The sequence below is a fragment of the Meles meles genome, chromosome 14 (genome assembly GCF_922984935.1).
Source record: "Meles meles chromosome 14, mMelMel3.1 paternal haplotype, whole genome shotgun sequence".
In the NCBI taxonomy this organism is placed as follows: Eukaryota; Metazoa; Chordata; class Mammalia; order Carnivora; family Mustelidae; genus Meles; species Meles meles.
The window spans coordinates 22937232-22962554 of record NC_060079.1 but is presented as its reverse complement, the minus strand read 5'-3'; the positions used below and the strand labels follow the sequence as shown (position 1 = coordinate 22962554).

Below are 25323 nucleotides of genomic sequence, written 5' to 3'. Positions count from 1 at the left end.
ATATCTATATCTCATACGTTGTTCATCACTGATCTAGAATCAATCATGTTTTTAGTTAATCTGACCCTTCTCTGAGCACAAACAGAAATCAAATATGAGGTTTGCCTCTAATTATACATACTTCTTCCTGGCTTTCGGATCTCTTTCATTATTTGTGCTTTTAGTTCAGTGTTGACCTCTTCATGGCTTCTGCAATGCATCAATTTCTTTCCTTTGTTGAGTGAAGATGCTGGTATATTCTCTTCAGGACACTGTTCTTTATCTCTTGGTTCCTCATGATTTTCTAAAAATCCACCAACAGTGAGGTCATTAGTTCCTAAATGGTCGTGACCAAGAGCCTCTGTATGATTGGTTGGTCGTTCCAGTAAATTGGCTGGAGAAGAAGGTGAAAATTCAGCATCCATAGCATTTGATGTAATATCTGATGAAAGTTGGTCTGCAACATGATTTTCAACCACATCATCTATTGTCGAATCATTAGTGGCCTCTGAAACTAAAAACAAAGATAAGAAAGAAAATGATGTGAGCCAATTGCAATTGCAAAGAACACAGTAAAAAAAGCTACAAATAATATTACAGCAAATCACAGCTAATCTCCTTGATGGATGCAAATTAACAAATACTACATGTTCTTAATAAGCTCTGCCAAAGACATGGCAGATTTCAACATGAAACATTTATAGTAGTTACAAATTCTGTACAACTTTTGCCCTTAGGAAAAAAAAAATAAAAGACAATTTCAAGCCAATTTTTAGTTCTCTGCTTTATTCTATGGCGATTTTACTGAACAAGTAGATTTCTAATGCTTCAGAGAAAAATCTACAGAGAGCCTTAGCTCATTCCAACCAACCTCTACCTTATACACATACTATTATTCAGAGGCAAAAGTAAACACAGAACACACCACCAAACAGGTCACTTTACAATCTTTGTTACCACCCATCCAGTCTTTGTTACTTGAGCAACACAGAACAGCTTGGTGCCCACAGCAGCCCATCAGATTACCAGACTTAAAAAAAAAAAGCTTGCAAACTCTGCTCCCCCCTCCAGAAAGCTGCTGAATTAGAAGTTCTCTGACTACTCATCAAACTTCCAGGACACTAGCTAAAGTCACCTCTACTTCCCTCATTTACTGTCCAAAAGGTAAACTCATTCCCACAAAAATCCCTTAAGACTTCTGACTCCCTCTCTAAATCCCCTCCCATGATTTGCATATTTTCCTGAATCTTCTCTACAACTCCTGCTTTAACTGAAACCTAGCTCTCTGGCCGCGGCACTGCTCTTCTTTTCAGACCTGAAGTAGAAATTACTTTCTCTCAAACACTCTCCACAGACTTAAAATAAGGATGTGGAGTCACCTACTCCTTCACCTTCTAGTGCCACTTCAAGATCCTTTCTCCATGCACTCTTACTACACGCTGGCTCTTTCGAGGCTCAACTACGCCACTCTGCTCATCCTCTCTCTCCTTATCACTAGCTTCATTGACATCCAAGGCACACCTCTGTGGTCAACTTGGTTCAGACTTCCTTCTACCCACCCCACCCCACCCCGTCCCTTGGGCATTCTCCTAGGTCATTACTACACAAAGTTAGGGTCTAATACAAGCAGTATTAGCACCAGAGAGTTTGCTAGAAATGTTCATCTTGAGTCCCACTCTAAATAAGGAATTAGAATCTGCAGTGTAACTAGATCCCCCTGGTGATTCAATTACACACTAAAGTTTGGGAAGTACTGTAATATATGACTTCAGTGTCTATGCGGATCACCTGCCAAGAACATGGCCTCTCAATTCCTTAATTTCTCATCTCGTTTGCCTCACAAATCCATGGATAGAGGAGTATAAGCCATCTCTTTACAGCACCCCTGCTGTTTTTCTATAACTCAGCCAGACTCTCACTCCAACAACTTTTCCACTTTCTCCCTCCTATTCATCAGATCCTCCCTTCTAAATGCCTTTTTCTTATCTATTCAACTTACACCCCATAATGTATTACTTTTTTTTTAAGATTTTATTTATTTATTTGACAGACAGAGATCACAAGTAGGCAGAAAGGCAAGCAGAGAGAGAGGAGGAAGCAGGCTCCCTGCTGAGCAGAGAGCCCCATGCGGGGCTCGATCCCAGGACGCTGAGATCATGACCTGAGCTGAAGGCAGAGGCTTTAACCCACTGAGCCAGCCAGGCACCCCAATGTATTACTTTTTATCAGCATCCTAAATTCTCTTGTTCTGTTGTCCTCCCATGATACCTGCCAGGCAAAACTCCAAACCTGATGACTCTATTTGCTTGCCCTAGACCTGCATTTGGAATGATGAGCACCACTGGAGAAAATACGATCCAGCTCTGCAGAGTGATCACCATACCCAGCCAAGTGTCCCTGGATTTTAGCACTACCTAGCAGTCTTATTACAACCTTTTCTCCCTCTCCCACAAAAGACCATTCTAACCTTCTCCACTCTCTTAACATCTCTGACTTTCCCAATCTCTTCTTCCCACTCCATAGTATATGCCACCTTCAACCTCACAGAGGAAAGAAAAGGAGAGCCGTGAAATAGGAACCACTCTACTTTCCACTTGTGCCCACACTCATCTGCTTCAGTGGAAGCAACATTCTTTCATCTGGGCTTTGGACCATTCCCTTCTGCCTTCCCAATGATTTTGTGCTGATTATGCTTTCTCTCGTCTTCATTTTCAACCCCTACCTCCTGGTTCCATCATACCAGCATTTAAACAAGCTCAATTCTGTCATCTTTAAGACAAAGCAAAGTCACCATTTTTAACCCCATGACTTCTTCCAGCTATCATTCTTTTCCCATCTCCCCCATGCTGCTAAACTTCTTTGCTTTTTTTGCAACTATATACACATAAAATTTGTTTTATTTATTTTTTTACGTTATGTTAGTCACCAGAGTACATCGTTAGTTTTTTTTTAACATCGTTAGTTTTTGATGTAGTGTTCCATGATTCATTATTTGTGTATGACACCCAGTGCTCATTACAACACCTGCCCTCCTTAATACTCAACATCACCAGGCTAACCCATCCCCCAATTCCTCTCCCCTCTGAAACCCTCAGATTGTTTCCTGGAGTCTCTAGTTTCTCTTGGTTCGTCTCTCCCTCAGATTCCCTCCCTTCAGTTTCCCCTTCCTTCTCCTAATGTCATATAATGTCACTGATCTAGAATCAGATGGTTTCATCTGATTCATCTCATATGTGGAATATAAGGAACATATGAGTGAAACCCTATGAGAACTGTCTTTCTTTGTTTGACTTACTTCACTTAGCATAATCCCCTCCAGTTCCACGCCATGTTGAGGCACATGGTGGGTATTCATCCTTTCTGATGGCTGAGTAATATTCCATTGTATATATGAACCATATCTTCTTTATCCATTCATCTGTTGAAGGGCATCTGGCTCCTTTCACAGTTTGGCTATTGTGGACATTGCTACTATGAACACTGGGGTGCATGTTCCCCTTCTTTTCACTACATCTGTATCTTTGCGGTAAATACCCAGTTGTGCTATTGCTTGGTCATAGGGTAGCTCTATTTCTCAATTTTTTGAGGAACCTCCATACTGTTTTCCAGAGTGGCTGCACCAACCTGCATTCCCACCAACAGTGTTAAGAGGATTCCCTTTCTCTGCATCCTCACCAACATTTGTTGTTTCCTGTCTTGTTAATTTTTGCCATGCTAACTGGTGTTATCTCAATGTGGTTTTGATTTGCATTTCCCTGATGGCTAATGATGAACATTTTTTCATGTGTCTATTAGCCATTTGTATGTCTTCTTTGGAGAAGTGTCTGTTCATGTCTTCTGCCCATATGTTGACTCAATTGTTTTTTGGATGTTGAGTTTGAGAATTCTTTATAGATCTTGGATACCAGTCCTTTATTTGTAATGTCATTTGCAAATATCTTCTCCCATTCTGTGGGTTGCCTCTTAGTTTTGTTGACTGTTTCCTTTGCTGTGCAGAAGCTTTTTATCTTGATAAAGTCCTAAAAGTTCATTTTTGCTTTTGTTTCCCTTGCCCTTGGAGACATGTCATGAAAGAAGTTGCTGTGGCCGATGCCAAAGAGGCTACTGCCTTTATTCTCCTCTAGGATTTTGATAAATTCCTCCCTCACATTGAGATCTTTCATCCATTTGAGTTTATCTTTGTATATGGTGTTAAGAGAATGGTCAAATTTCCTTCTTCTATATATAGCTGTCCAATTTTCCCCGCAGCTAAACTTCTTAAATGGGTTGTCTTACATTGTCTCCATTTTCTCATCTTTCACTCCTCAAACCATCTTTACTCCATCAGAATTGCTCTTGCTAAGATGGCCAAAGGCCATCAGAACCTTTCCAATCCTCTGGACCAATCCATGTAAGTATTTGAGACTGCTAACCACTCAATTCTCTTTCCCTTTAGCTCTCATGATGCCAAATTCTTCTCATCTCCTATTTCTTGGATTCTTCCTTCTTAATCTCCTTTTTTGAACCTTATTTCTCACCTTAACTTTGGCACTTTCAAAGTTCTGCTATGGGCTGCTGCTTCTCATTGTTTCCCTTGGTGTGATTTAATTCACTCCAAGGAGGTTAAGACTGCCTCCTGCACCTCTCTCTTTTTCCGTTTCTTCTTCCGAGGTCTAAACTAAAATACCCATCTTCTACCTAAGGATCTCCACATGGCTATTTAGTGGGTGCCTCTAAACTCATTCATCCTCCTTCCTTCCACTCCACTCTTTCATCCTTATCTACCCAGCATCTCTCAACTCCTCTCTTGCCCTGGCTCCAATATCCAGTCCATCATCACAAAGTCTTTACTGGTACATCCAAGTATTTCTCAAATACATGTTCCTCTTGAAACTCCACTGCCAAGTCTTTAGCTCTTCCCTGGGTTTCCTAACTAGTTTCTGTGCATCCATAATAATTATTTAACAACATCAAATATCCTATCAATGTCCCTAATCTAATTACCTTACACATTTTCTATTTGTAGGGAAACTTTGATTTTATTTGTTTCAGGGTCCAAATCAGGCCCTGTGCATTGTAATTAGTTTATATGTCTTCTAACTACCATTTAATCTGTAAGATCCTTCTGTAACCTCTCTTTTTTCTATGCATTTTTTTTCTGGAAACATAGAGATCCCATATTCTTTGTCCTATAGTTTTCCACAATCCGGATTATGCTAATTATATCCCTGTTTTGTCATTTGTTTCTCTATCCTTTGTATTTCCTATAAATTGGTAGTTAGATCTAGAGGCTTGATCAGATTAATAAGGTTCAGTGTCTTTCTCCTTTTTTTTTTTGGTAAGAGTATTTCAAAAGTAATACTGTATAATTCCATCAGGAGGTATAGAATATTTGGTTTCTCTCCAGTTAAGATGTTATAAACTACAAATGATCACCACCAATAATTAATGTAATCATTAATTCACTAAGGGTTCCCCTAAATCCACCCTTGTTCTTCCCTAACAATATTTCACACAGTACAGTTAGCCTGGTCTTTATAAAATGCTAATCAGATCAGGTCACTAGCTCTTCAAAACCTTTCAAAGATTCTCATTGTCCTTAAAGTCTACAATCTTTACAATGGCCTCCAGGGCCCTCCATGCTCTGGCCTCAGCCTATCTTTAATTTCTTACCTTATCTCATTCCTAATACCTTTGCTATACTAAGATTCTTTCAGTTCCCTTAATCCCTTCTCTTTAGTGTATACATTTGCACATATTCTTCTTACACTACTACTGTAGCATATAGTAGCACACAGCAAAACTGCTTAGCATTACTACTAAATGCACAGCTTTTGCAAAACAATTCCCATTTACCCTTCAAATGTTGGCTTAAACATAACTTCCTCAGTAAAGGATCTTGACCCCACAAACTAAGTAAATCCTTTTACCACATGCTTCCAAAACATACCTGACTTCCCTTTTATAACATGCATCACATTTCTAATGAAACATTCAATGACTGTCTTTCCTGACTCATTATCAATGAAGGCAGAAATCACTACTGTCTCATTCACTGCTATACCTCAATGCCTAGCACCGTTTACAATAGTATATATATATATATAATAATTAGTGGCTGAATTAACCTGAAACTGAAAATCAACTTTCTGTAGGTATTGATAATCTCCCTTTAATACTGTTATTCTGAAATACTTCAGACTTGTAAATGACATTTAGATCATGCTAGCTATAATCAAGCATAATAAATATACAAAATATGCAACAACTGTTCTTTTAAAAGACATAAAATGATTACATGCTAATTTAGAAGAAACAAGTATCTTTTCTAGACACTCAATATTTTCTATAATTAAAAAATCTCTTCCCCACGAAGAGACAAAAAGCAGCACTAATGTTTTTGTAAAAAAAACTCTTTTGTTTTTTTTACAAAAGAAAAACTTTTTTTTGTAAAAACTCTTACTTTTATGAAGAGGAAGGGGTTTAATAAGATCTGGCTGTGCTTGAGTCATAGGTACAGGTGGTCCTTTCCCTCCAATATGATTATTCACAACTGGATTCTGTTGTCTGCCTCTTAGCAGTGGAGACATACAGCGACGTCTTTTAGGGATCCCTTGCATATTTGGTTCTCCAGGTCGTTTATGTTTATTTTGAGGTCCAGCCACAAATTCATCTGCTTCATCTATCATCATACCCTATAACAAAAAAGAATATAATTTCCTTCGGTTTACATATAATCTTTAAATGGTCTAATTCCAATCCCCATTAGAGCAACTATAATTATGTTGATATTTATTAGTCTACCAAGAAAAGTAGCTTTAGTTAAATAAAGAACTATTAAATCCACAAATGAATTATACAGTGGAACATTTCAAGTTTACCTTTTTATCTAGCTTAAAGGGGTTGCCAAATGTATGCAACCTTCGCGGCTGATCAGGATCAAGTTCTCTTAGTGGAGAAGGTACTTGCTTGAGGTATTCCTGGTAATTCCCCATTTGTGCTATAGGAACACTGTGCACTTGATCTTTTCAAATAGAAGAGAGCAACAACGAAAGTTAGCCTCACTAAAACAACACTGTTTAATTATCAAATAATATCCTCTTACATATGAAGGCTACCTGGTGTTATTCTAGGAAGTCCCTTACCATACATGTTAAATTAGTGTGTTGTCACTATAAATATTGTGACAAAAATGAAGTCTTTTTAAATTTTTTAAAATAAAATTCAAAAGAATTGATTTTATCTTCTAAACAAAGCAAAAACATTGCAGTTAATTTGAGTGCGGAAAATAAGCAATATGTGTTAACATTGCCATGAAAAGGAATTCTCCTTCTCTATTCCAATTAAGCAGAATTTAAATATAGGAAAATTTACAAAAAAGATGTATCACACATAACCTTTTTATATAAAGCTATAGTTGGAATGCTTACATCAGAGATGGCCAAGAGTTAAATTCTCATCTGACTTGATTTGTAGTACATGCCATGGATACAGCTGAAGAAACAGGACATGTACGACCAACCAAGTCAAACCACCAGATACCAGTGATTTTGTGTGTGTGTTAATGCATGAACAAAAAGTCTTTAAAGAGAAACTAAGCTGATAAGAAAGGTTGTCACCTCCGGGAGAAAGAATTTGGGACAACAGTGATGATAGAAAAAAGTGTTGAGAATCAGGGATGAACTTAGTTCTTATTTCATTTGTTTGAATTTACAAAGATAATACTACTATAATAATTCTTTAAAAGCTAGATTAATATACCATGTTTTTTCAACATAAAGAAAGAAATTCACAGAAGAAATACCATTATTTAAAACCATGATCTAACCTTCATCCTGTCCTTTAAGAAATCTGCGGGTGCTCTTCAAAAGATTAGATCTCATTCTTGTTAAGTGATCCAAAAGATTCCGCCTTGGTATGTCATACGCATTTCTAAATGTCTGCGGTTTCAAATCCTGTTGAAAAACATTCAAGGACAAATTTACTTTTATTTTTAAATATAAAATTAAAAGAGACTAAAGTCTCTAGCCTGTGGTATAGGTTTGGAAATAAGATATGCGAGTCTCATTAGTTTTAAAAATATAATAAAGAATTAGGATGCAATCTTAATGTATTACTTTGAGAACCAGAAGATCAAAACCAGTAGTTAAGTTCAATCAAATAAATTCACATCTTTCAAGATTTTGCTATATATTCTGGCTAAGGGAAGTAAATATAAAACAAATTTCTAAGAAACATAGCTTTGATGTATAATTCACATACAATAAATTAACCCATTTTAGGTATACAGTTTGACCAGTGTCAGTAAATTTACAATTGTGAAACCATCACCACAATCCAGTTTAAGAACACTTCCATCACCCCAGAACAGTTGTTCATGTCCATTTGTTGTCAATCAATTTTCCTATCCCCAGGCATCCACTGATCCTGTCACCCTACATTCCATTTTATAAATGGATTTGCTGTATCAAATCTTTTCTACCTGGCTTTTTTCACTAAGGATGATGCTTTGAGATTCATCTATGGTTATTAATGTATAAGTAGTCTGTTCTTTTTTACTGCATAGTAGTAGTCCATTCTGTGGATACAGTCTATCTTTATCCATTTTCCAGTGGATGAACAATTTTCTTTTCAGTTTTTGGTGATTATGAATAATGCTGTTATAAATATTTGCATACAAAGCCTTTTTATGGACAAATATCTCCACTTCTTTCATGTAGATAGATACCTTTGAGTAGAACTGCTGGTTATATATCAAATATAGCCATTCTAGTGGGTGGGAAGTGGGATCTCATTATAGTTTTAATTTGCATTTCCCTAATGGCCATTAAGGTACAGCAACTTTTTACATGTGCTTGAATTCATGTATCTTATTTGGTGAAGTGTCTGCTCAAAGATTTTGCCCACTTTTTATTAGATGTTTATTTTTTTATCACTAAGTTGTAGTTCTTTACACATTTTGCTACATATACTCTTCTCCCGGGCTGTAGCTTGCCTGTTCATTTTACAAAGTTTCTTTTGTAGACAAAAATTTAAATTTTAATGAACTTTATCAAGTTTTTTTGTGCGCTTTTTGTGCTGTATTTGAGAAATCTTCAATGACTCCTGACCCAATGTCATAAAGATTTTCTCCTGTTTTCTTCTTAGAAGTTTATAGTTTTAGTTTTTACATTTAAGACCATAAGCACTTCAAGAAATGTGAGATAATGGTCAAGTTTATTATTTTGAATACGGGTATCCAACTGTTCCAGCACTATTTCTGAAGAGATTATCTTCTTACCCACTGAACTGTTTTGGCACCTCTGTTAAAAGTTAATTGACTACATGTGTGAGCATCTACTTCTAGACTCTCTTCTGTTCTACTGATCTATATGTTTACCCATATGCCAACAATACAACATGCTGATGATTACTACAACTTTACAGTAAGTTTCAAAATTAGACTGTACAAGGATTCTAAATTCATTATTTTGCAAAACTGTTTCAAGCTATTCTAGGAGCTTTAAAATTTCCATATAAATTTTAGATCAGCTTATCTCTTTCTACCAAAAAGGCTACTGGGATGAAGATCTTTTTAATAATGAATATTCATAAAGCATTTTAAGACCATGCTATGTACCCAAGGTCATCAGTGTAAGTACCAAACTTCAGCGAACTGTAAGATTAGCTAAGTAACTTCGGCAATCTTTAAGCCTCTGTTTTCTTTCTTGCCTTTTTTTTTCCTTAAGTAATCTTTATACTCAAAATGGGGCATGTTCTACCAACTGAGTGAGCCAGGCACCCATGAATGGGTTGGTTTACTCATCAGTCCACCTATTCATCCATTCAGCATGCACAATGTTTTAATTCTAAAACTCTATGATTCAGTAATAGTATTACTGATCATTATTCTTCAGAGGTACAGAAATACTTCTGAAGTTTGGACAAACTAAGTCATCAATTAATGGAAAATCTGATTTATTTAATAATACCACAGAATATAACTAAAGCAGTGCTAAAAATTCACATAACTATTACCTTATTGAGCAAAGCAACTTGGAAGCCAGTGTATTCTTTCATGTTAAGGTCTAGCAGTCTGTGAGGAACATCCTCTGAAATCCCCTGGAGCAACTGTTGAAAATCTTTCCTATAAGCCATTGATAAGCCATGTGATCGGCTTCGGACTTTAATTCCAGTTTCCTGTACTACTTTTTTGCCTACAGATCCGATGACTCGATCAGATTCTATTTTGGCCTAAAGTAAAAACAGTAAGATTTAGTTTTGACATAATCTAAATTAGTAAATTAAATACTAATATTTTTGATCTTCTATAAATTAAGTATTTATGTTATAAAAAGTATGTATGTAATTATAAACTCTAGTAGCATAGGTCATGTGAAGCTCTTGGTAAACTAAAGAGAGTTTAAATAAAAATGTCTTACAGTTTTAAATCATTACAATTATAACCTTCTGGAGAAGGGCAAACAAAAACAACTTCAATTTATTTTTATGTACTAGTACCCACTACACTTAAACCATGAAATGTAAGTGAACCCTAAATAAAAATAAGGATTTCCAATTCAGAGGTCATATAAAATCAGAAAAAATAACTTATCAGTATTTATTTAAAGACACTATTATTAGTACATAACTAAATGTTCATAGGTACAACAAAAATGATGTAGCTTTCCATTGGAAAGCGAGTAGCAATATTTTGACTCTATCCAACCTACATCTCCATGAGCAGTTAGTTAAAGTACAGGTGGTAGAAGTACTAGAAAAATAATGTATTTTATGATATTAATATCTTGGCAGTCTAACTGTATTCTGCTTGACTACCAGAGTATCTATCAATGTGATTTATATTCAAAATGACTATAAAATACAGTGTTTTTTTATAAATACTTCAAAAGAAACTTCCATTTTTGAAAGAAAAAGAACTATAGGTTTTAAACAAAGCAAAAGAAACTGATTTTTGTCTAAGAAAAACAACTTTCTAACACAAATTTCTCAAAAGAAAACATGAATTTTCAGTGGTAGAAAATCTAGGACCACAATAATAAAGCCATTTCCATAAACTAGGAATTATTATTTCAAATTAACCTCTCGAAACACAGCACACCATGTACTTGAGACTGAATTATGTTAATATATGATATATGTGGCTTTAAAACACAATATATTAATACAACCCAATTCCATTAGGACCGCTTGTTAAGTATCTTAGCCAAAACCATTCAAAATACTTAATGGCTCTATTTCTTAACATTACCTGTTGACTCAATTTTTTGAGGTATGAAATGACACTGTAACTAAGTCCATATTCCATACTGTCTGCTATTAGGTTAGGTGCTCCCATCATTCTAACAGCTTTCTTCAAAGGCTATAGGAAAAGAGAAAACATCACTCAATCCTAAACTTGTCAAAAAGGTTAAGACTACATGTATTGTCAGTTTTGAAGATTTCTTCAAAAAAAATTCTTTTTTTCAGTAAGAGAGTAACATAATCATATTTGTATTTCAGTAAAATGCTTGCCAGTGGTACAAAAGGTAGCCTGAAATACTTAAAAAGGATTAGAGGCTATATTTTAACAAAACCTGGGATAGGAAAGGTAAAGTCCTAGACTCCTTAGTGTCACTGGAGATACTAAGTTTAGAAGAAATGGGCAGGAGACTCATCACAGAGGGAGATTTGATAGAAATTAAGACGTGAAAAGGACACAAGAAAAATGGAAGATTTCTACCTTGGGTAACTGTGTGGGTTATGGCTCAACCATTCACTAGCTCTGTGACCCCGGACCAGGTTATATAGCCTCTCTGGGTCTAAAGTTTCTTATTTTTGAAAAGGACAATAGTATCTACTTCATAGGGTTGTCATGGGATTAAATGAATTAATACATTAATTCATTAATTATTAGCTGAACTGAAAAAACAGAAAACAAGCTCTGAAGGAAAAAAGTCTAATATTTACTGTGGATGTGGTATAGTAAAATAATTTTCAACTGTAAAGACAGCCTACCACTTTTGCTAAGAAAAATATCACTAGCAGGACAGTCTAGTATGTGTGAGTGTGATGCAGTCAGAAAAGGATGATAGCCGGGTTGCTTGGGTGGCTCAGTCGTTAAACATCTCTCTTCAGCTCAGGTCATGATCCCAGGGTGCTAGGATGGAGCCCTGCATCAGGCTGCCTGCTTAGCGGGAAACCTGGTTCTCCCTCTCCCACTACCCTCTGCTTGTATTCCCTCTCTCACTATGTCTCTATCAAGTAAATGGTTAAAAGTGCTTTTAACACTGGTCTCCTTAAGAAGTTACTTTTCATACAATAGATAATGCATTTAATAATATATACATTATTGGTCTTACCTACTGTGATACATGAGGTGTTAAGTACAGGTGACCTCTGAACCACATGAGGGCTAGAAGTGCCGACCCCACACAATCGAACATCCATGTACAACTTTTGACTCCCCCAAAACTTAATGACTAATAGCCTGCTACTGACTGGAAGTCTAGTAACATCATTAATTTTTGTATGTAATATGTATTATATATATACTATATTCTCACAATAACCTAGGTTTTTCTTGATTTTTTTTCTTAGTATTTATAGGCTATATGGTTCATCTGCGACTTTTCCAAATTGCCAAAAATCTCAAAAAAAAAATCTTCCTTTTTATCTATCAGAAAAAATTCACATATAAATGAACCCATGCACTTCAAACCTTTGTTGTTCAAGGGCCAACTGTAATCACAAAGTTACAGTTCTAAAAATGTATGATTCTCTGAAAATATATACTTATCTACCTAAAAACACATTTCTGGAGACGTAGGGAATAAAGCAACAAAAATTATTCTGTACCCTTAAAGAAAAATAGTTATAAAACTGCAATTTAACAAGGGAGTACAACAATTGGAGCTATTCTAAAAGCCAAGCTGCCTGGGATTAAATTCTAGTCTCCCACACATTAGCTATGTAGCCTTGGACATATTATTTAATTGGTTAGTACCTTAGTTTCCTCATCTGTGAAACAGAAATGATGATTTCTACCTCATAGGGTTACTATATAAATTAAATGAGTTTAGTAGAACATTGTATCAAAAACTCATGAGGTTAATAAATGTAAAACGTTCAGCATATCAGGCCTAATGTATGCATTATATATATGTTATCTTGATCATTATCATTACCATTATTATGCAAATCACTGAAACCTTTCTTTTCCATTACATCTGCACTGGTCATTTGAACACTCAATGTTCCCAACATTTGTATATTCTGTACATTCTATAATAGCAACAAATAAGTTTTAAGACCTACAGTAAACCATAACCATAATGTAAAATTTTATAACAAGTTCTATTTTTAATAACATTCTTACCCCAAGATAGTAGGGAGGCATTGTCTTCAAATAACTTTCAAATGACTGTCTCCATTTCAATGTTGGTTTTGCTTTATGTACTTTAAACAAGTCATCTATAAATGTATAATGTGAACAACCTATCATCATCAATTGTTTTCACACATGAAAAGCAAGTCAAATACATTTCATTTTTAAAGTCCGCTTTCTTATTTGTAAGACGGTAACATCAGACATCAAGTTTTTAACAAAATTAAAAGGGGCACAATTTTTAGTTCTGCCACTTTGAGTAGTAATACCATTTTAAACATAAAAAGATGTCAATCAGATGCCTGGGTGGCTCAGTGGGTTAAAGCCTCTGCCTTTGGCTCAGGTCATGATCCCAGGGTCCTGGGATCAAGCCCCACATCAGGCTCTCTGCTCAGCAGCAAGCTTGCTTCCCCCCTCTCACTCTGCCTGCCTCTCTGCCTACTTATGATCTCTGTCTGTCAAATAAATAAATAAAATCTTTAAAAAAAAAAAGATGCCAATCATGTATTTCATGTAACAATATTTCATGTAACAATAAGGCAGAATCAGAAAACACACAAGAAAATCTATACACTATCTACACTTAGACATAACATAGATTTGAGGACAGAAGCAAAGTACGCACACTATTTTCTATAAAATATACCTAATATTTTGACTATAACTTAAATCTGATGTGGTTCAATGGAGGGAAAGAAGTCTTCTCCAATAGTACTGCTCAAACATTATAGCCAGAGGGTCCCCAGAAACTAATTTTAGGCTTTTATTACAATGTTTTAGAATAAATTCATTCATTTAGAAAAATATTTGCCAAATGAAAATTAAAGTACAGGTAAATTCTTAGAAAAAAAATACACTCAGATTTATAAATATATGCTTCGACAAAATGTCTTGTTCACCAAATACAAAGCCTGTATTACCAATTCTAACCATGTAAGAAATTAACTTGCAGAAAACTTAGAATATTTAAAATTTAGAACATAGTATCTTCAACAATTTATAGAACCAAAGGTGTTTTGACAATGACTTTTAATTTACCACAGACATACACAGGTTGCTTTAAAACCACCTTGGATAGTAGGTTCAATATTACAGAGTTAAAAACAGTTCCATTAATTTTCGTAAGACATGAGAACTTACAAAGAGATGTTCCCAAACTCTGTTTTGAGGAAAATTTGTATGTATGCTGAGCCACAGAAAACAGAACAGGAATACTTACCTAAAAGAGGAAGAAGGACTGGGTAATTGTAAGGCATCACAAATAAGTTGACACAGTTCAGTGCTGTACTGGCTTTCAAGTAACCAAAGGGATGACCAAGTTCACTATATTTTGCACTATTGCTCACATATACCTGTTAAAAGGGAGTAGTAAAGACAATATATTTAACGACCTTTACAAAATGTTTTATAAATCACTGATTCAATTTAACTTTTTAAAAGAACATTCCACTTTTAAGTCACTACAGTTTTTTGGCTCACCTGCCAACATGTTTGAGGAGATTTCCTTTCCAAGATAAACTGAGTCAGTGGTGAAGGTTCCAACTCATATTTGTCAAAAGGCAATTTGTCAATAACCATCGGTTCACAGTCTGTACAGGAAAACTTCACTACCGGGTGAGACGTGCGAGGTGGCTGGAGGGGAAAGTCTTATTATTACTACTCACATAAAATGCCAAGAAACAAACTAATTTTCAGTATCCCTCACTATCAGAATTTACTCAGTTCCTCGATTCTGCTAGTTAAAGAGTTTAATTTACTACTGAAAGCACTATTAAAGCTGAAAGAAAATACTTAAAAATGTAATGCTTAAATTTTATATTCACAAGAAAAAGTCAAAGCATTTTTAAAATGTACACAGAATAAAAATTTTTTTAGATCTTAAAATTTATCAGAAAAGTGCAAAATTTTGGAATTAAGTAATTAATTGTTACATCTAAGAAATAATTAATACAGAAACCTTCCTAAGTTCTCAGTTGTGGCAATTTAATTTCTTGTAATGGAGTAGTAGCTTCCAAACTGATTACATACCTTGTTTAGTAAAAGTTTTTGAACACACAATACATTAGGACATATATAAATTTATTTATAAATTATTTGTAATTCATAGGTATATAATAAAATATATAACAAAATAATATTAAAAATAAGAGAAAAAGATAAACATAAATAGAAATTCTAATGTTTTCCTTCAGTTATTTCTCTGGTATATACATACTACTTTGGACAACCTGATCTAAAGATACAAAAAACACATTAATGTAAGGGGGAGAAAAAGGCATGTTAATCTATTCCCAGCTCTCCCCTCCCAATAGCCTCCTTCCTAAAAATCTCACTGATTGAAGAATGATGAAGGAAATAAGAGCTATGAAGAAATAATTAGAAATTTTGCTGCTATAAAAGGCTCTTATTACTTCATTACTACCTATACCCTAGTGGCTCTCAAATCCAGTGTTGAGACCAAATCTCCCTCACTTCTTTTGTTTCAACTGTCTACCAAATAGAATCAGAATCTTCTATAAATCCCTCTAACACGTTATTAGGCAATTCATTATTTCTCCCCCAAACTACAAAACCTGTTTTCAAAACCTAGATGTTGGGGCACCTGGGTGGTTCTGTTAAGTATCTGCCTTCAGCTCAGGTCATGATCTCAGAGTCCTGGAATGGGGCCCCACATCGGGCCCTCTGCTCAGGGAGTCTGCTTCTCCCTCTGCCCTTCACCCTGCTCTCTCGCTCGCTCATGCACGCTCCCTCTCTTTTCTCTCTCTCTCTCTCTCAAATAAAAATCTTTAAAAATAGGGGCGCCTGGGTGGCTCAGTGGGTTAAGCTGCTGCCTTCGGCTCGGGTCATGATCTCAGGTCCTGGGATCGAGTCCCGCATCGGTCTCTCTGCTCAGCGGCGAGTCTGCTTCCCTCTCTCTCTCTCTGCCTGCCTCTCTGTCTACTTGTGATCTCTCTCTGTCAAATAAATAAATAAAATCTTTAAAAAAAAATCTTTAAAAATAAAAACAACCTATGTGTTATCCTTAATATCTCCTCCTTATCCTCATTATTTAACTGTCACAAAGAACCAGATAAAATCCCACAAATTCTAAGTTAGTAGGCAGAACACATACACTTGGCAGGTGCTCAGTATTTAGTTACTGCCTTCTGTCAATAAATTCTCATCTCTCTAAAAATTTCTATCTTCTATTTCTTAGTACTCTAATTTATGCCTTCATCATTTCTCAGACTAGACTAGTACAACTGCTTATTTTTAATTAACCTCTCTAATTAGCTCCCTCCAATCAATCCCATAGCCACAAAATATAAATATGATCATGTAATTTCCCTATCTAAAATTATTTGGTAAAAGTAGCAACCAATCACCTAAAAATAGGACCCCGACTCTTTTCTTTAAATATATACAAAGATCCTTGATGATCTGGTCCCTATCTCTTTCAATCACCACACCATGTACACCCTGTGCTCCAGCCATGCCAAACCACTTGCAGTTACTCAAGCAGAATCAGCATCTTTTCACGCCCCTGGTTTCGCGTTATCCCTGGCTGTTCTATTATTTTCTCCCTTGCATATTACAAACAAACAAAGTTTTAAAGTCTGAAATGGCAAGTAAGACATCTAAGAGATTTCCTCCCTGGCACCCTTCCTTGCCCTGTACTCCAAATACATAGGCAGTTAGGCACCACCTCCTCTGGGCTCTGCTCCATGCACCTAGTACAGTCAGCACACTGTTCTGTATTATGTTTACTAGTCTGACCTTCCTGTGGAATGGTAAGATTTCAGAAGGGAAGCACCATGTTTTACTCCGTATTGTGCTCCTTCATCTCATATGTACCTGACACCTATCTTATTTAAACAGTCCATGAAACTCAATTTTATTTTTGAATGAAAATACTGAGATCCAAGGGGGAAAATGTGTACTAGCAGGAGAGGATGGCTTCTAGAACTTGGCAAAGAAAATTTTGCCTTTATGACTTCATTTAAGCCCCCAAACAATCCCATGAGATAGTGGTTACCTCCATTTAACTGATGGGAAATTGAGTGGAGAAGACAGCTGACCAAAACACAGCTAATAACTGGTGGAGCCATGATCTAATAAATTCAGAACGAGATTCTTAACAAATCACATTTAATTTCAGCATCAGTACATCTTATTTGAATACTATTATTTATAAAAACTTCATTTCCCCTCTAATATCCTTCAGTTAACTCTGCCAGTTCTTTCCAATATTGTCTTTATGATTCTCTCTTCGATCATCTTAATTCATTCTCTTAAAATCTCCTACATGAATCCTAGCAATAGCCATCTAGATAACCTGCTTACCATCCAACTCATCTCCTAATTCTGCTGCAGATGAAAACAACCGGATTAAATTTCCTAAAGCAGCACTCCCTTAAAAACATCTTCACTTATTCTGTGAACCCCACTGCAGTGAGAAAAGCTCAAATCCCCTACACACGTTATGTTCCACCTATACTCAGCTATTTCTCATTCCTCTAAATACACCTTACTCTTTTTAACTTCCATACTTGTTTTTTTAGGATTTTATTTATTTACTTGACAGAGAAACAGAGAGAAAGCACAAGCAGGGAGAGCAGCAGGGAGAGGACAAAGCAGGCTTCTCACTAAGCAGGAAGCCCGGTGTGAGGCTGGATGCCAGGATTCCAGGACCACCACCCAAGCCAAAAGCTGACACCTAACTGACTGAGCCACCCAGAAGCCCTCATACTCTTCCCCCCACCCCCAGCTGAAATCCCACACTTCAAAATCTAACAATTTGCAATAGACCACTAGAGCAATATTAACAGATAATGCTTATGACCCTGGTTTTAGATTTCTTTCTATTAGGACTCAACAAGTACTACACATACTCCTATAGGTGTTAAAACACAACAGAATGAACAACCAAGACAGTATTTCATATAAATAAGGTATCTGTTCTATAAAAGGTAAAAGGGCTCCAGAAGAGAAAGTAAAATGACTAAAGAAATTAAGAGCTTCTCTATAAAGACCGGATTTTAAAACTATGATGATTCAATCAGAACAAAAAGGAATAAAAGAACACTTCTTATAAAGCCTTAATTTCACGTTCCACTTCACTAAATCCCTAATAAATAGAGGAAATATGTATAGAGTACAAATAAATAAATATCGCCCTGAAGAGTTGATAGAGGTTTAAAGATTTCAACTCATGCACTACAGGTGGGAATGCAAACTGGTGCAGGCACTGTGGAAAACGGTATGGAGGGTCCTCAAAAAGTTAAAGATAGAACTCCTCTACCATGCAGCAATCACATGGGTATTTATCCAAAGAATACAAAAACACTAATTCTAAGGGATATATGCACTCCTATGTTTACAGCAGCATTATTTATAATAGCCAAGATACAGAAGTATCTTGATTAATCATTGCTTAATGAATGGATAAAGAAGATATGGTATATGTATTTATAATGGAATATTATTCAGTCACAAAGAAATGAAATCTTGCCATGTGAATAACATGGATGTAGCTAGAGTGAATGCTGAGCAAAGTCAGTCATTCAGAGAAAGACAAATACCACATGATTTCATCCGTATGTGGAATTTAAGAAACAAAACAAATGAACAAAGGGGAAATGAGAGAGAGAATACAAGAAACACTCTTTAACTACAGATAACACACTGATGTCTAGAGGGGAGGTGGGTGAGGGGATGGGTGAAATAGGTGATGCGAATTAAAGAGTGGTTTTGTGGGGGCGCCTGGGTGGCTCAGTGGATTAGGCCGCTGCCTTCGGCTCAGGTCATGATCTCAGGGTCCTGGGATCGGGCCCCGCATCGGGCTCTCTGCTCCGCAGGGAGCCTGCTTCCTCCTCTCTCTCTGCCTGCCTCTCTGCCTACTTGTGATCTCTCTCTCTGTCAAATAAATAAATAAAAATCTTTAAAAAAAAAAAAAAAAAAAAAAGAGTGGTTTTGTGATCAGCACTGGGTATTGTATGGACGTGTTAAATCACTATATCCTATACCTGAAATTAATAAAATACCATATGTTTACTGGAATCAAAATAAAAACTTAACAAAAATAATAATGAAAAAAGTTTCAGAAAGGTTTCAGTTTAATTAAAAAATGGTATCTGCATGAAACTTTATTAAAACTGCTTCATGGATCTCTGAAATATGATTATTATCTTCTAAGGGTAATAGCAAAAGAACTACTAACATGTTCTCCCACAAAGTATCCCTAGATACTAGACACTAGAAAAAAAGCTCAGATACTATGAAAAAAGCTATTCTGAAAAAAGTATACTAATATCATTGGCTAGATATTAATTTGTATAAATTTACCCTTTACTGTAAGAACCACAGAGTGAATACTGTTAATTCACAATGATCATTCAATAAACCTCACAATTTCTAAAAATCATTCATGTAAACAAGACCAGAAAGTCATTTCTACTTAAAAACTTCCAGAATGAAAACACTGGACATAACCTAAAGCCATGAAAGTCAACATAAATTTCTAAGACTACATCCTAAAAGATTATAAACAATTGGAATTATTTTCTAAACTTTCATTTAAATTCTAAATTGTATCCTAGAGACAAATCCTTATGTTACATTAATATCTAGAGACCAAAGAGAAACTCTTCTTACATTATGAGTCTGCACCCAAATGCCAATAATAAAAACATAAACATAACAGATTCTAAAGGAGGGGGCACCTGATGGCTCAGTGGGTTAAGCCTCTGCCTTCAGCTCAGGTCATGATCCCAGCATCCTGGGATCGAGCCCTACATTGGGCTCTCTGCTCGGCAGGGAACCTGCTTATCCCTCTCTCTGCCTGCCTCTCTGCCTACTTGTGATCTCTCTCTGTCAGATAAAGAAATAAATTCTTTAAAAAAAAAAATAGATTCTAAAGGAAACCAACACCTTTTTTCTATTACTTCATAATGAATGATACAGTATATACTAAATCATGTAACAGCTTACCAGAGCACTTTGAACATCTGTCTAATTCCTGTAAATTAGCCACATCCTTGGTAACAGTACTTAAAACTACTATGAAAAACAGTTAAACGGGGTGCCTGGGTGGCTCAGTGGGTTAAAGCCTCTGCCTTTGGCTCAGGTCATGTTCCCAGGGTCCTGGGATCGAGCCCCACATCGGGCTCTCTGCTCAGCAGGGAGCCTGCTTCCCCTTCTCTCTCTGCCTGCTTCTCTGTCTACTTGTGATCTCTGTCAAATAAATAAAATCTTTAAAAAAAAAAAAAAAACAGTTAAATGGTGACTAATACAAAGTCACAGTCATTTTGGTACTTACTAGTGTTGGAGAATTCTGATCTGGCCAAAAAGATTCTGGAACAGGCCAATGACCTATAGGAACCCCAGTTTTAGGATTTGGTCTGACATATATGAGTTTGTGACAGCTATGCCAAGGCTGCGATCCAAAAGGTCTTGATATATCTGGCTGCCCATCTGTAGCAAAGAAATTAAGACAAAAAAAGTATGTATCATTAAGGGAAAAAAAACATAAAAAGTTAAATTATATCCATTGTTACTTAACCTAGTAAAAATGTCCGAATCTTGCTCAATTCTGAAATTTCCTGTTTCTTTTGAATGGTTCTACTATCATGACTACTTAACACCTAGATTAAAATTCACAAAACAGGGACGCCTGGGTGGCTCAGTGGGTTAAAGCCTCTGCCTTCGGCTAAGGTCATGATCTCAAGGTCCTGGGATCGAGTCCCACATCGGGTTCTTTGCTTGGCAGGGAGCCGGCTTCCTCCTCTTTCTCTGCCTGCCTCTCTGCCTGCTTGTGATCTCTGTCTGTCAAATAAATAAATAAAATCTTTAAAAAAAAAAATTCACGAAACAGTAAGGGCTATAAATTCCAACTATGAATTCAACAGTTGAAAGGAGGTTTGCCAGTTCAGAATAAGTAAAACCTACTTTATGGTAGATACTTGTTTAATGAATGATGTTTTCCCTATTATTAGATGATAGAGGTGAAAACCCAATCTCTTCGTCATTCATTGGCTAAGTAAATACTAGGTAAGTATTGCTAAATTAAGATTTCTTTAAAATCATTTTTAACAAAAAAATTTAATATGCAAATCAAACTCGAGGTATCTACCTTCAATCTAAAATAATTCTAGCAAAATAGCAACTGTCTTCAACAGTTTATTAAACATATACTTGGTGCCTAACTCTAAGCCAAATATTAAAATAATTTAAAAATAAATACATTCTGTGTCTAAGAACCAATTAAAGGAGCTTATTTTTTTAAAAGACACGGTAACATAATTTATATAACTTTACCATTTTCTATTCTTTCCCTATTATACCCCTCTGAGAGTAACCAGTTTTTTTTTCCTATGACCTTTCTGTTCTCCCAATTTACCCACTCAATGGATCACCTCTGCCAAGTGTCATTAGTGACTCTGTAATTCTTGTTATAAGCTATGCCATACTACACAGAGGATCACAGATGTAAGCTGTCCATTGGTTCTAGTGTAACTCCTTATACCCTCTAGCTAATTAAATAGTTCATGATCACAGAATATTAAAATAAAGTCAGGTGGAACTTAACTAGAATAGAATCCAGCTTAATGGCAAAGGCTGGTTCCTCTTTTTTGTAACCACACAAACCACACACACAAGTACTGACTGACTGTTTTTGACCAGACTGATCCTTAGAAAAAATGCAGCTAAGGAATTAAACACCTAGGATTAAACATTCTTGTTCCATTAAGGGACACAGGATAAGCACATATACTGGAGAGAGGCAAAGTGGTCTTTTTAAAAAGGAAGTATGAGGCTCCTAATCCGTAAATGCCTAATAAGGTTTTTGACTCCTATATGATTATGAACAATCAGTATAAAAAAGTGATGCTAGTGAACCGCTATCAGTTTATCTTCATTTTCCTGTTTAATCTTCCCTCTTTACCAACAGCCATTTTGTCATCTTAATAATTTGACCTTGTCAATCTTAAAAGCCAAATCATAGTAATTTTTCTGTTCTAGTTCAACAATAAAGTTTAGAATGTCTATAAGAAAAGTACAATAATACCTTCTACAGGTGAAGGATCTGGTCCTGCTTTTTCAAAGTTTATTACCACCCCACTTTGCACTTTCTGCACCAAAGACTCCAGACACTGATTAAGCATTCTTGGAGAACATACAGAGTATGAGCGGCCTGAGACAAAAAGAATAAAGTTAGTTGCAGAAATTTCTACCTTTGGCAAGCCAAAACCCAAGCTAGTTGGGTTTCTGACACTATTAACAAAAGTTCAATGGCAAAGTTTGACTTTATTTCATTATCTTATGGAAAAATGAATAAAAATAGTCATTTTCAATCAACCAACAATTCCATTTTATGACAGTATGCAATTTTTCTTCTAAATGTAGATACACAAAAAACAGAAACTTGATCTGAACAAACAATGGGAAAAAATCACATACTTATATATGTATATTATATAAAATATAACTTGAAATACATACATAAAATTATCTTCAACTATTACCCAGTATAGTTTATCTTTAATACATATACCTAACATCTAATAACTAACCTTCAAGATCTTACTCCTAATAAATGAAAAGTATTATCACTATGAGTAATGCTAAGCACATGGCAGATATTCAATTATTTAATTGGCCTGCTGGAAATTACTGCATATTTGACATATTTGCACTTTAAGATAGATGGTAGCATGTGCTTTTCCTGAATTTCCTTTGGCTTACGTATTTGGGAATTAAATCCATCTTAAATGACTTTTCCTTTTGTATATTTTAACCTATAGAATTTTTAGTAGAGAGCAATAAAATGCTAGTGATTAAAAAAACATACTAGTGAAAAGATCTCTTAAACAGGGATTTTCCATAAATGTATCTAGACCTGTGCTGTCCCATACTATAATCACTGACCACATCTGGCTAATGAGATGGCTAGTCCATCTAATGGCTAGTCCAAATTGGTATGTATAATAACTATAAAATATATAACTTATTTTGTAACATTAATAAAAAAAGGTAAACTATTTCAATGATTTTTAAATGTCATTTTCATGTTGAAATACTTTGTACTTACTGACTTAAAAGATACGGAGGTTAATTTCACATTTTTAATGTGACTACTATGATAATTATAATTATGTATGTAACTTGTATCATATTTCTATCACATGTGCTGACCCAAACCAATGCTGAGAACTTTCATAACTAAAACAGTTTAATCAAACATCTTAACAATGTTATTTGCAATAAGCTCAATATGGAAAAGTCCTACATAATTTTTCTGATTTCACCAATTATTTCCAAACACAGCTATGTATCATTATATTTGATATATCAAATTACTCATATCAGTTTATACCTGACATGTGATTTGTTAAAGGCTACTCAGAATAGAAAACATTAGGCAGTACTGTGATTCAAATCGACCATCAGCTATACTTAGAAAAACAAGTATCAGATAACAAACAACCTACCTGTATACAATAACAGTAGTCATAATCATAAAAATACCTACCAATTATTGCATGTCTACATGCCTGGCACTATTCCAACCACTTTACATATTAATTTATTTAGTCCTAGCAACAACTGTATGGGTTACTTTCTCCAGGTTATAAATAAGAAAACTAAAGCATGGAGAGGTTAATTTACCCAAGTTAATATGGCCAAGATTGAAACCTTTACAGGACATTAGAAACTTTAATCTGGGTATACTTTGTTCCCTGGAAATCATGATGTTAATTTGAAATTAGTATTTAAAACAGAATGCCTATATGGAATCGTACTTATTTGAAAGAACTGATAAATTAAAATATTTTTTCTGAGTCACAATACATATAAAGATTGATCATCTTGATACACAAAGTATCTAGAAGATTATATAAAGGTTGAATTCTCTTATTTCTTGCAATTTAAGCATATCCCCAAGAAGTCATTAAAAACCAAAAAATTTGAAAGTATAAAATTGTAGCAATTCTCTCCGCTCCTCTATCCTGTAGGAGTTATAATCTTAGTATAAAAAAGAATTACAAAGATGCTTTATAAAAACTAAAGAAAAAGTTAATAAACTTGAGTCACTTAAATAATAACTATCCGGGGCGCCTGGGTGGCTCAGTGGTTTGGGCCACTGCCTTCGGCTCAGGTCATGGTCTCGGGGTCCTGGGATCGAGTCCCGCATCGGGCTCTCTGCTCGGCAGGGAGCCTGCTTCCCTCTCACTCTCTCTGCTTGCCTCTCTGCCTACTTGTGATCTCTCTCTATCAAATAAATAAATAAAATCTTAAAAAAAAAAATAACTATCCATTCTTTTGAAGGTAAAGAGGAAATAGCAAATTTTGCCATCTTTACAAAGTAAACCTATACCCTATGTAATATTTCTTTTATTCTCTCAATCAAAACTCATCCCTTATAATGTACAACTCTCTGTATTGAAGCACAGTTTCTACAATTATGGCTTACAAGCACACACTTTCAAGTCAAGGAGCTGGCTTACTTACTATTATGTAGAGTCCACAAAAAAATCAAACTAAATATAGTGAATCTAAAGGCAGAAGTGGAAAAAAAAAATTTCCCACAGAAGTCTACTACACTAGCATTTTAGTAAAACGGAGAAGAAGCGAAAAGAATATTTGTAATAAACTGGGCAACAATCTTTACAGAGGCTTAAAAAGTTAAATTTATTTACTCTAGATGTCTTATAATTCTTATAAAGTGCTTTTTATCTTCAGGACTTCCACCATCATATCAGTTAGGCACTTTTTGCTTTGATATCCCTGCACCTTCAAACCTGCTTCTCCTCAATGTCCCCATCTCAGTCCATGTCACAGTCATTCACCTCCAGTATTCAGGCCAAGTGAGTCACCTAAGAATCATCCTTGATTCATTCATTCTGCTCTCATTGCCCTCATCCTCAAGTTCTCCCTTCCATCAGACCACCTCTCATCATTCCCCCAAATCCAACACTTTAAACTAAAGTCCTATCATTGCTTACTAGCCTTTCTGCCTC

The 25323-nt window shown here is 35.5% G+C and overlaps 1 protein-coding gene across 11 annotated transcripts in view; it reads right to left on the bottom strand.

Moving 5' to 3' along the window:
• Positions 1 to 25323, bottom strand: part of INTS6 (integrator complex subunit 6) — a 110572-nt gene that overhangs the window by 25179 nt on the left and 60070 nt on the right. For all 11 annotated transcript variants that reach the window (XR_006821478.1, XR_006821479.1, XR_006821476.1 and 8 more), the window contains 11 exons: positions 22371 to 22496; positions 20622 to 20776; positions 14804 to 14956; positions 14544 to 14676; positions 13316 to 13410; positions 11210 to 11320; positions 9976 to 10191; positions 7787 to 7913; positions 6840 to 6982; positions 6422 to 6653; positions 122 to 493 (listed from right to left, as the gene is read on the bottom strand). Coding sequence is in view for 6 of the 11 variants with exons in the window: in XM_046028162.1 (XP_045884118.1) it covers positions 122 to 493; positions 6422 to 6653; positions 6840 to 6982; positions 7787 to 7913; positions 9976 to 10191; positions 11210 to 11320; positions 13316 to 13410; positions 14544 to 14676; positions 14804 to 14956; positions 20622 to 20776; positions 22371 to 22496 (1863 nt within the window). In the remaining 5 variants the exon portion in view is untranslated. The remainder of the gene's footprint in view (positions 1 to 121; positions 494 to 6421; positions 6654 to 6839; positions 6983 to 7786; positions 7914 to 9975; positions 10192 to 11209; positions 11321 to 13315; positions 13411 to 14543; positions 14677 to 14803; positions 14957 to 20621; positions 20777 to 22370; positions 22497 to 25323) is intronic.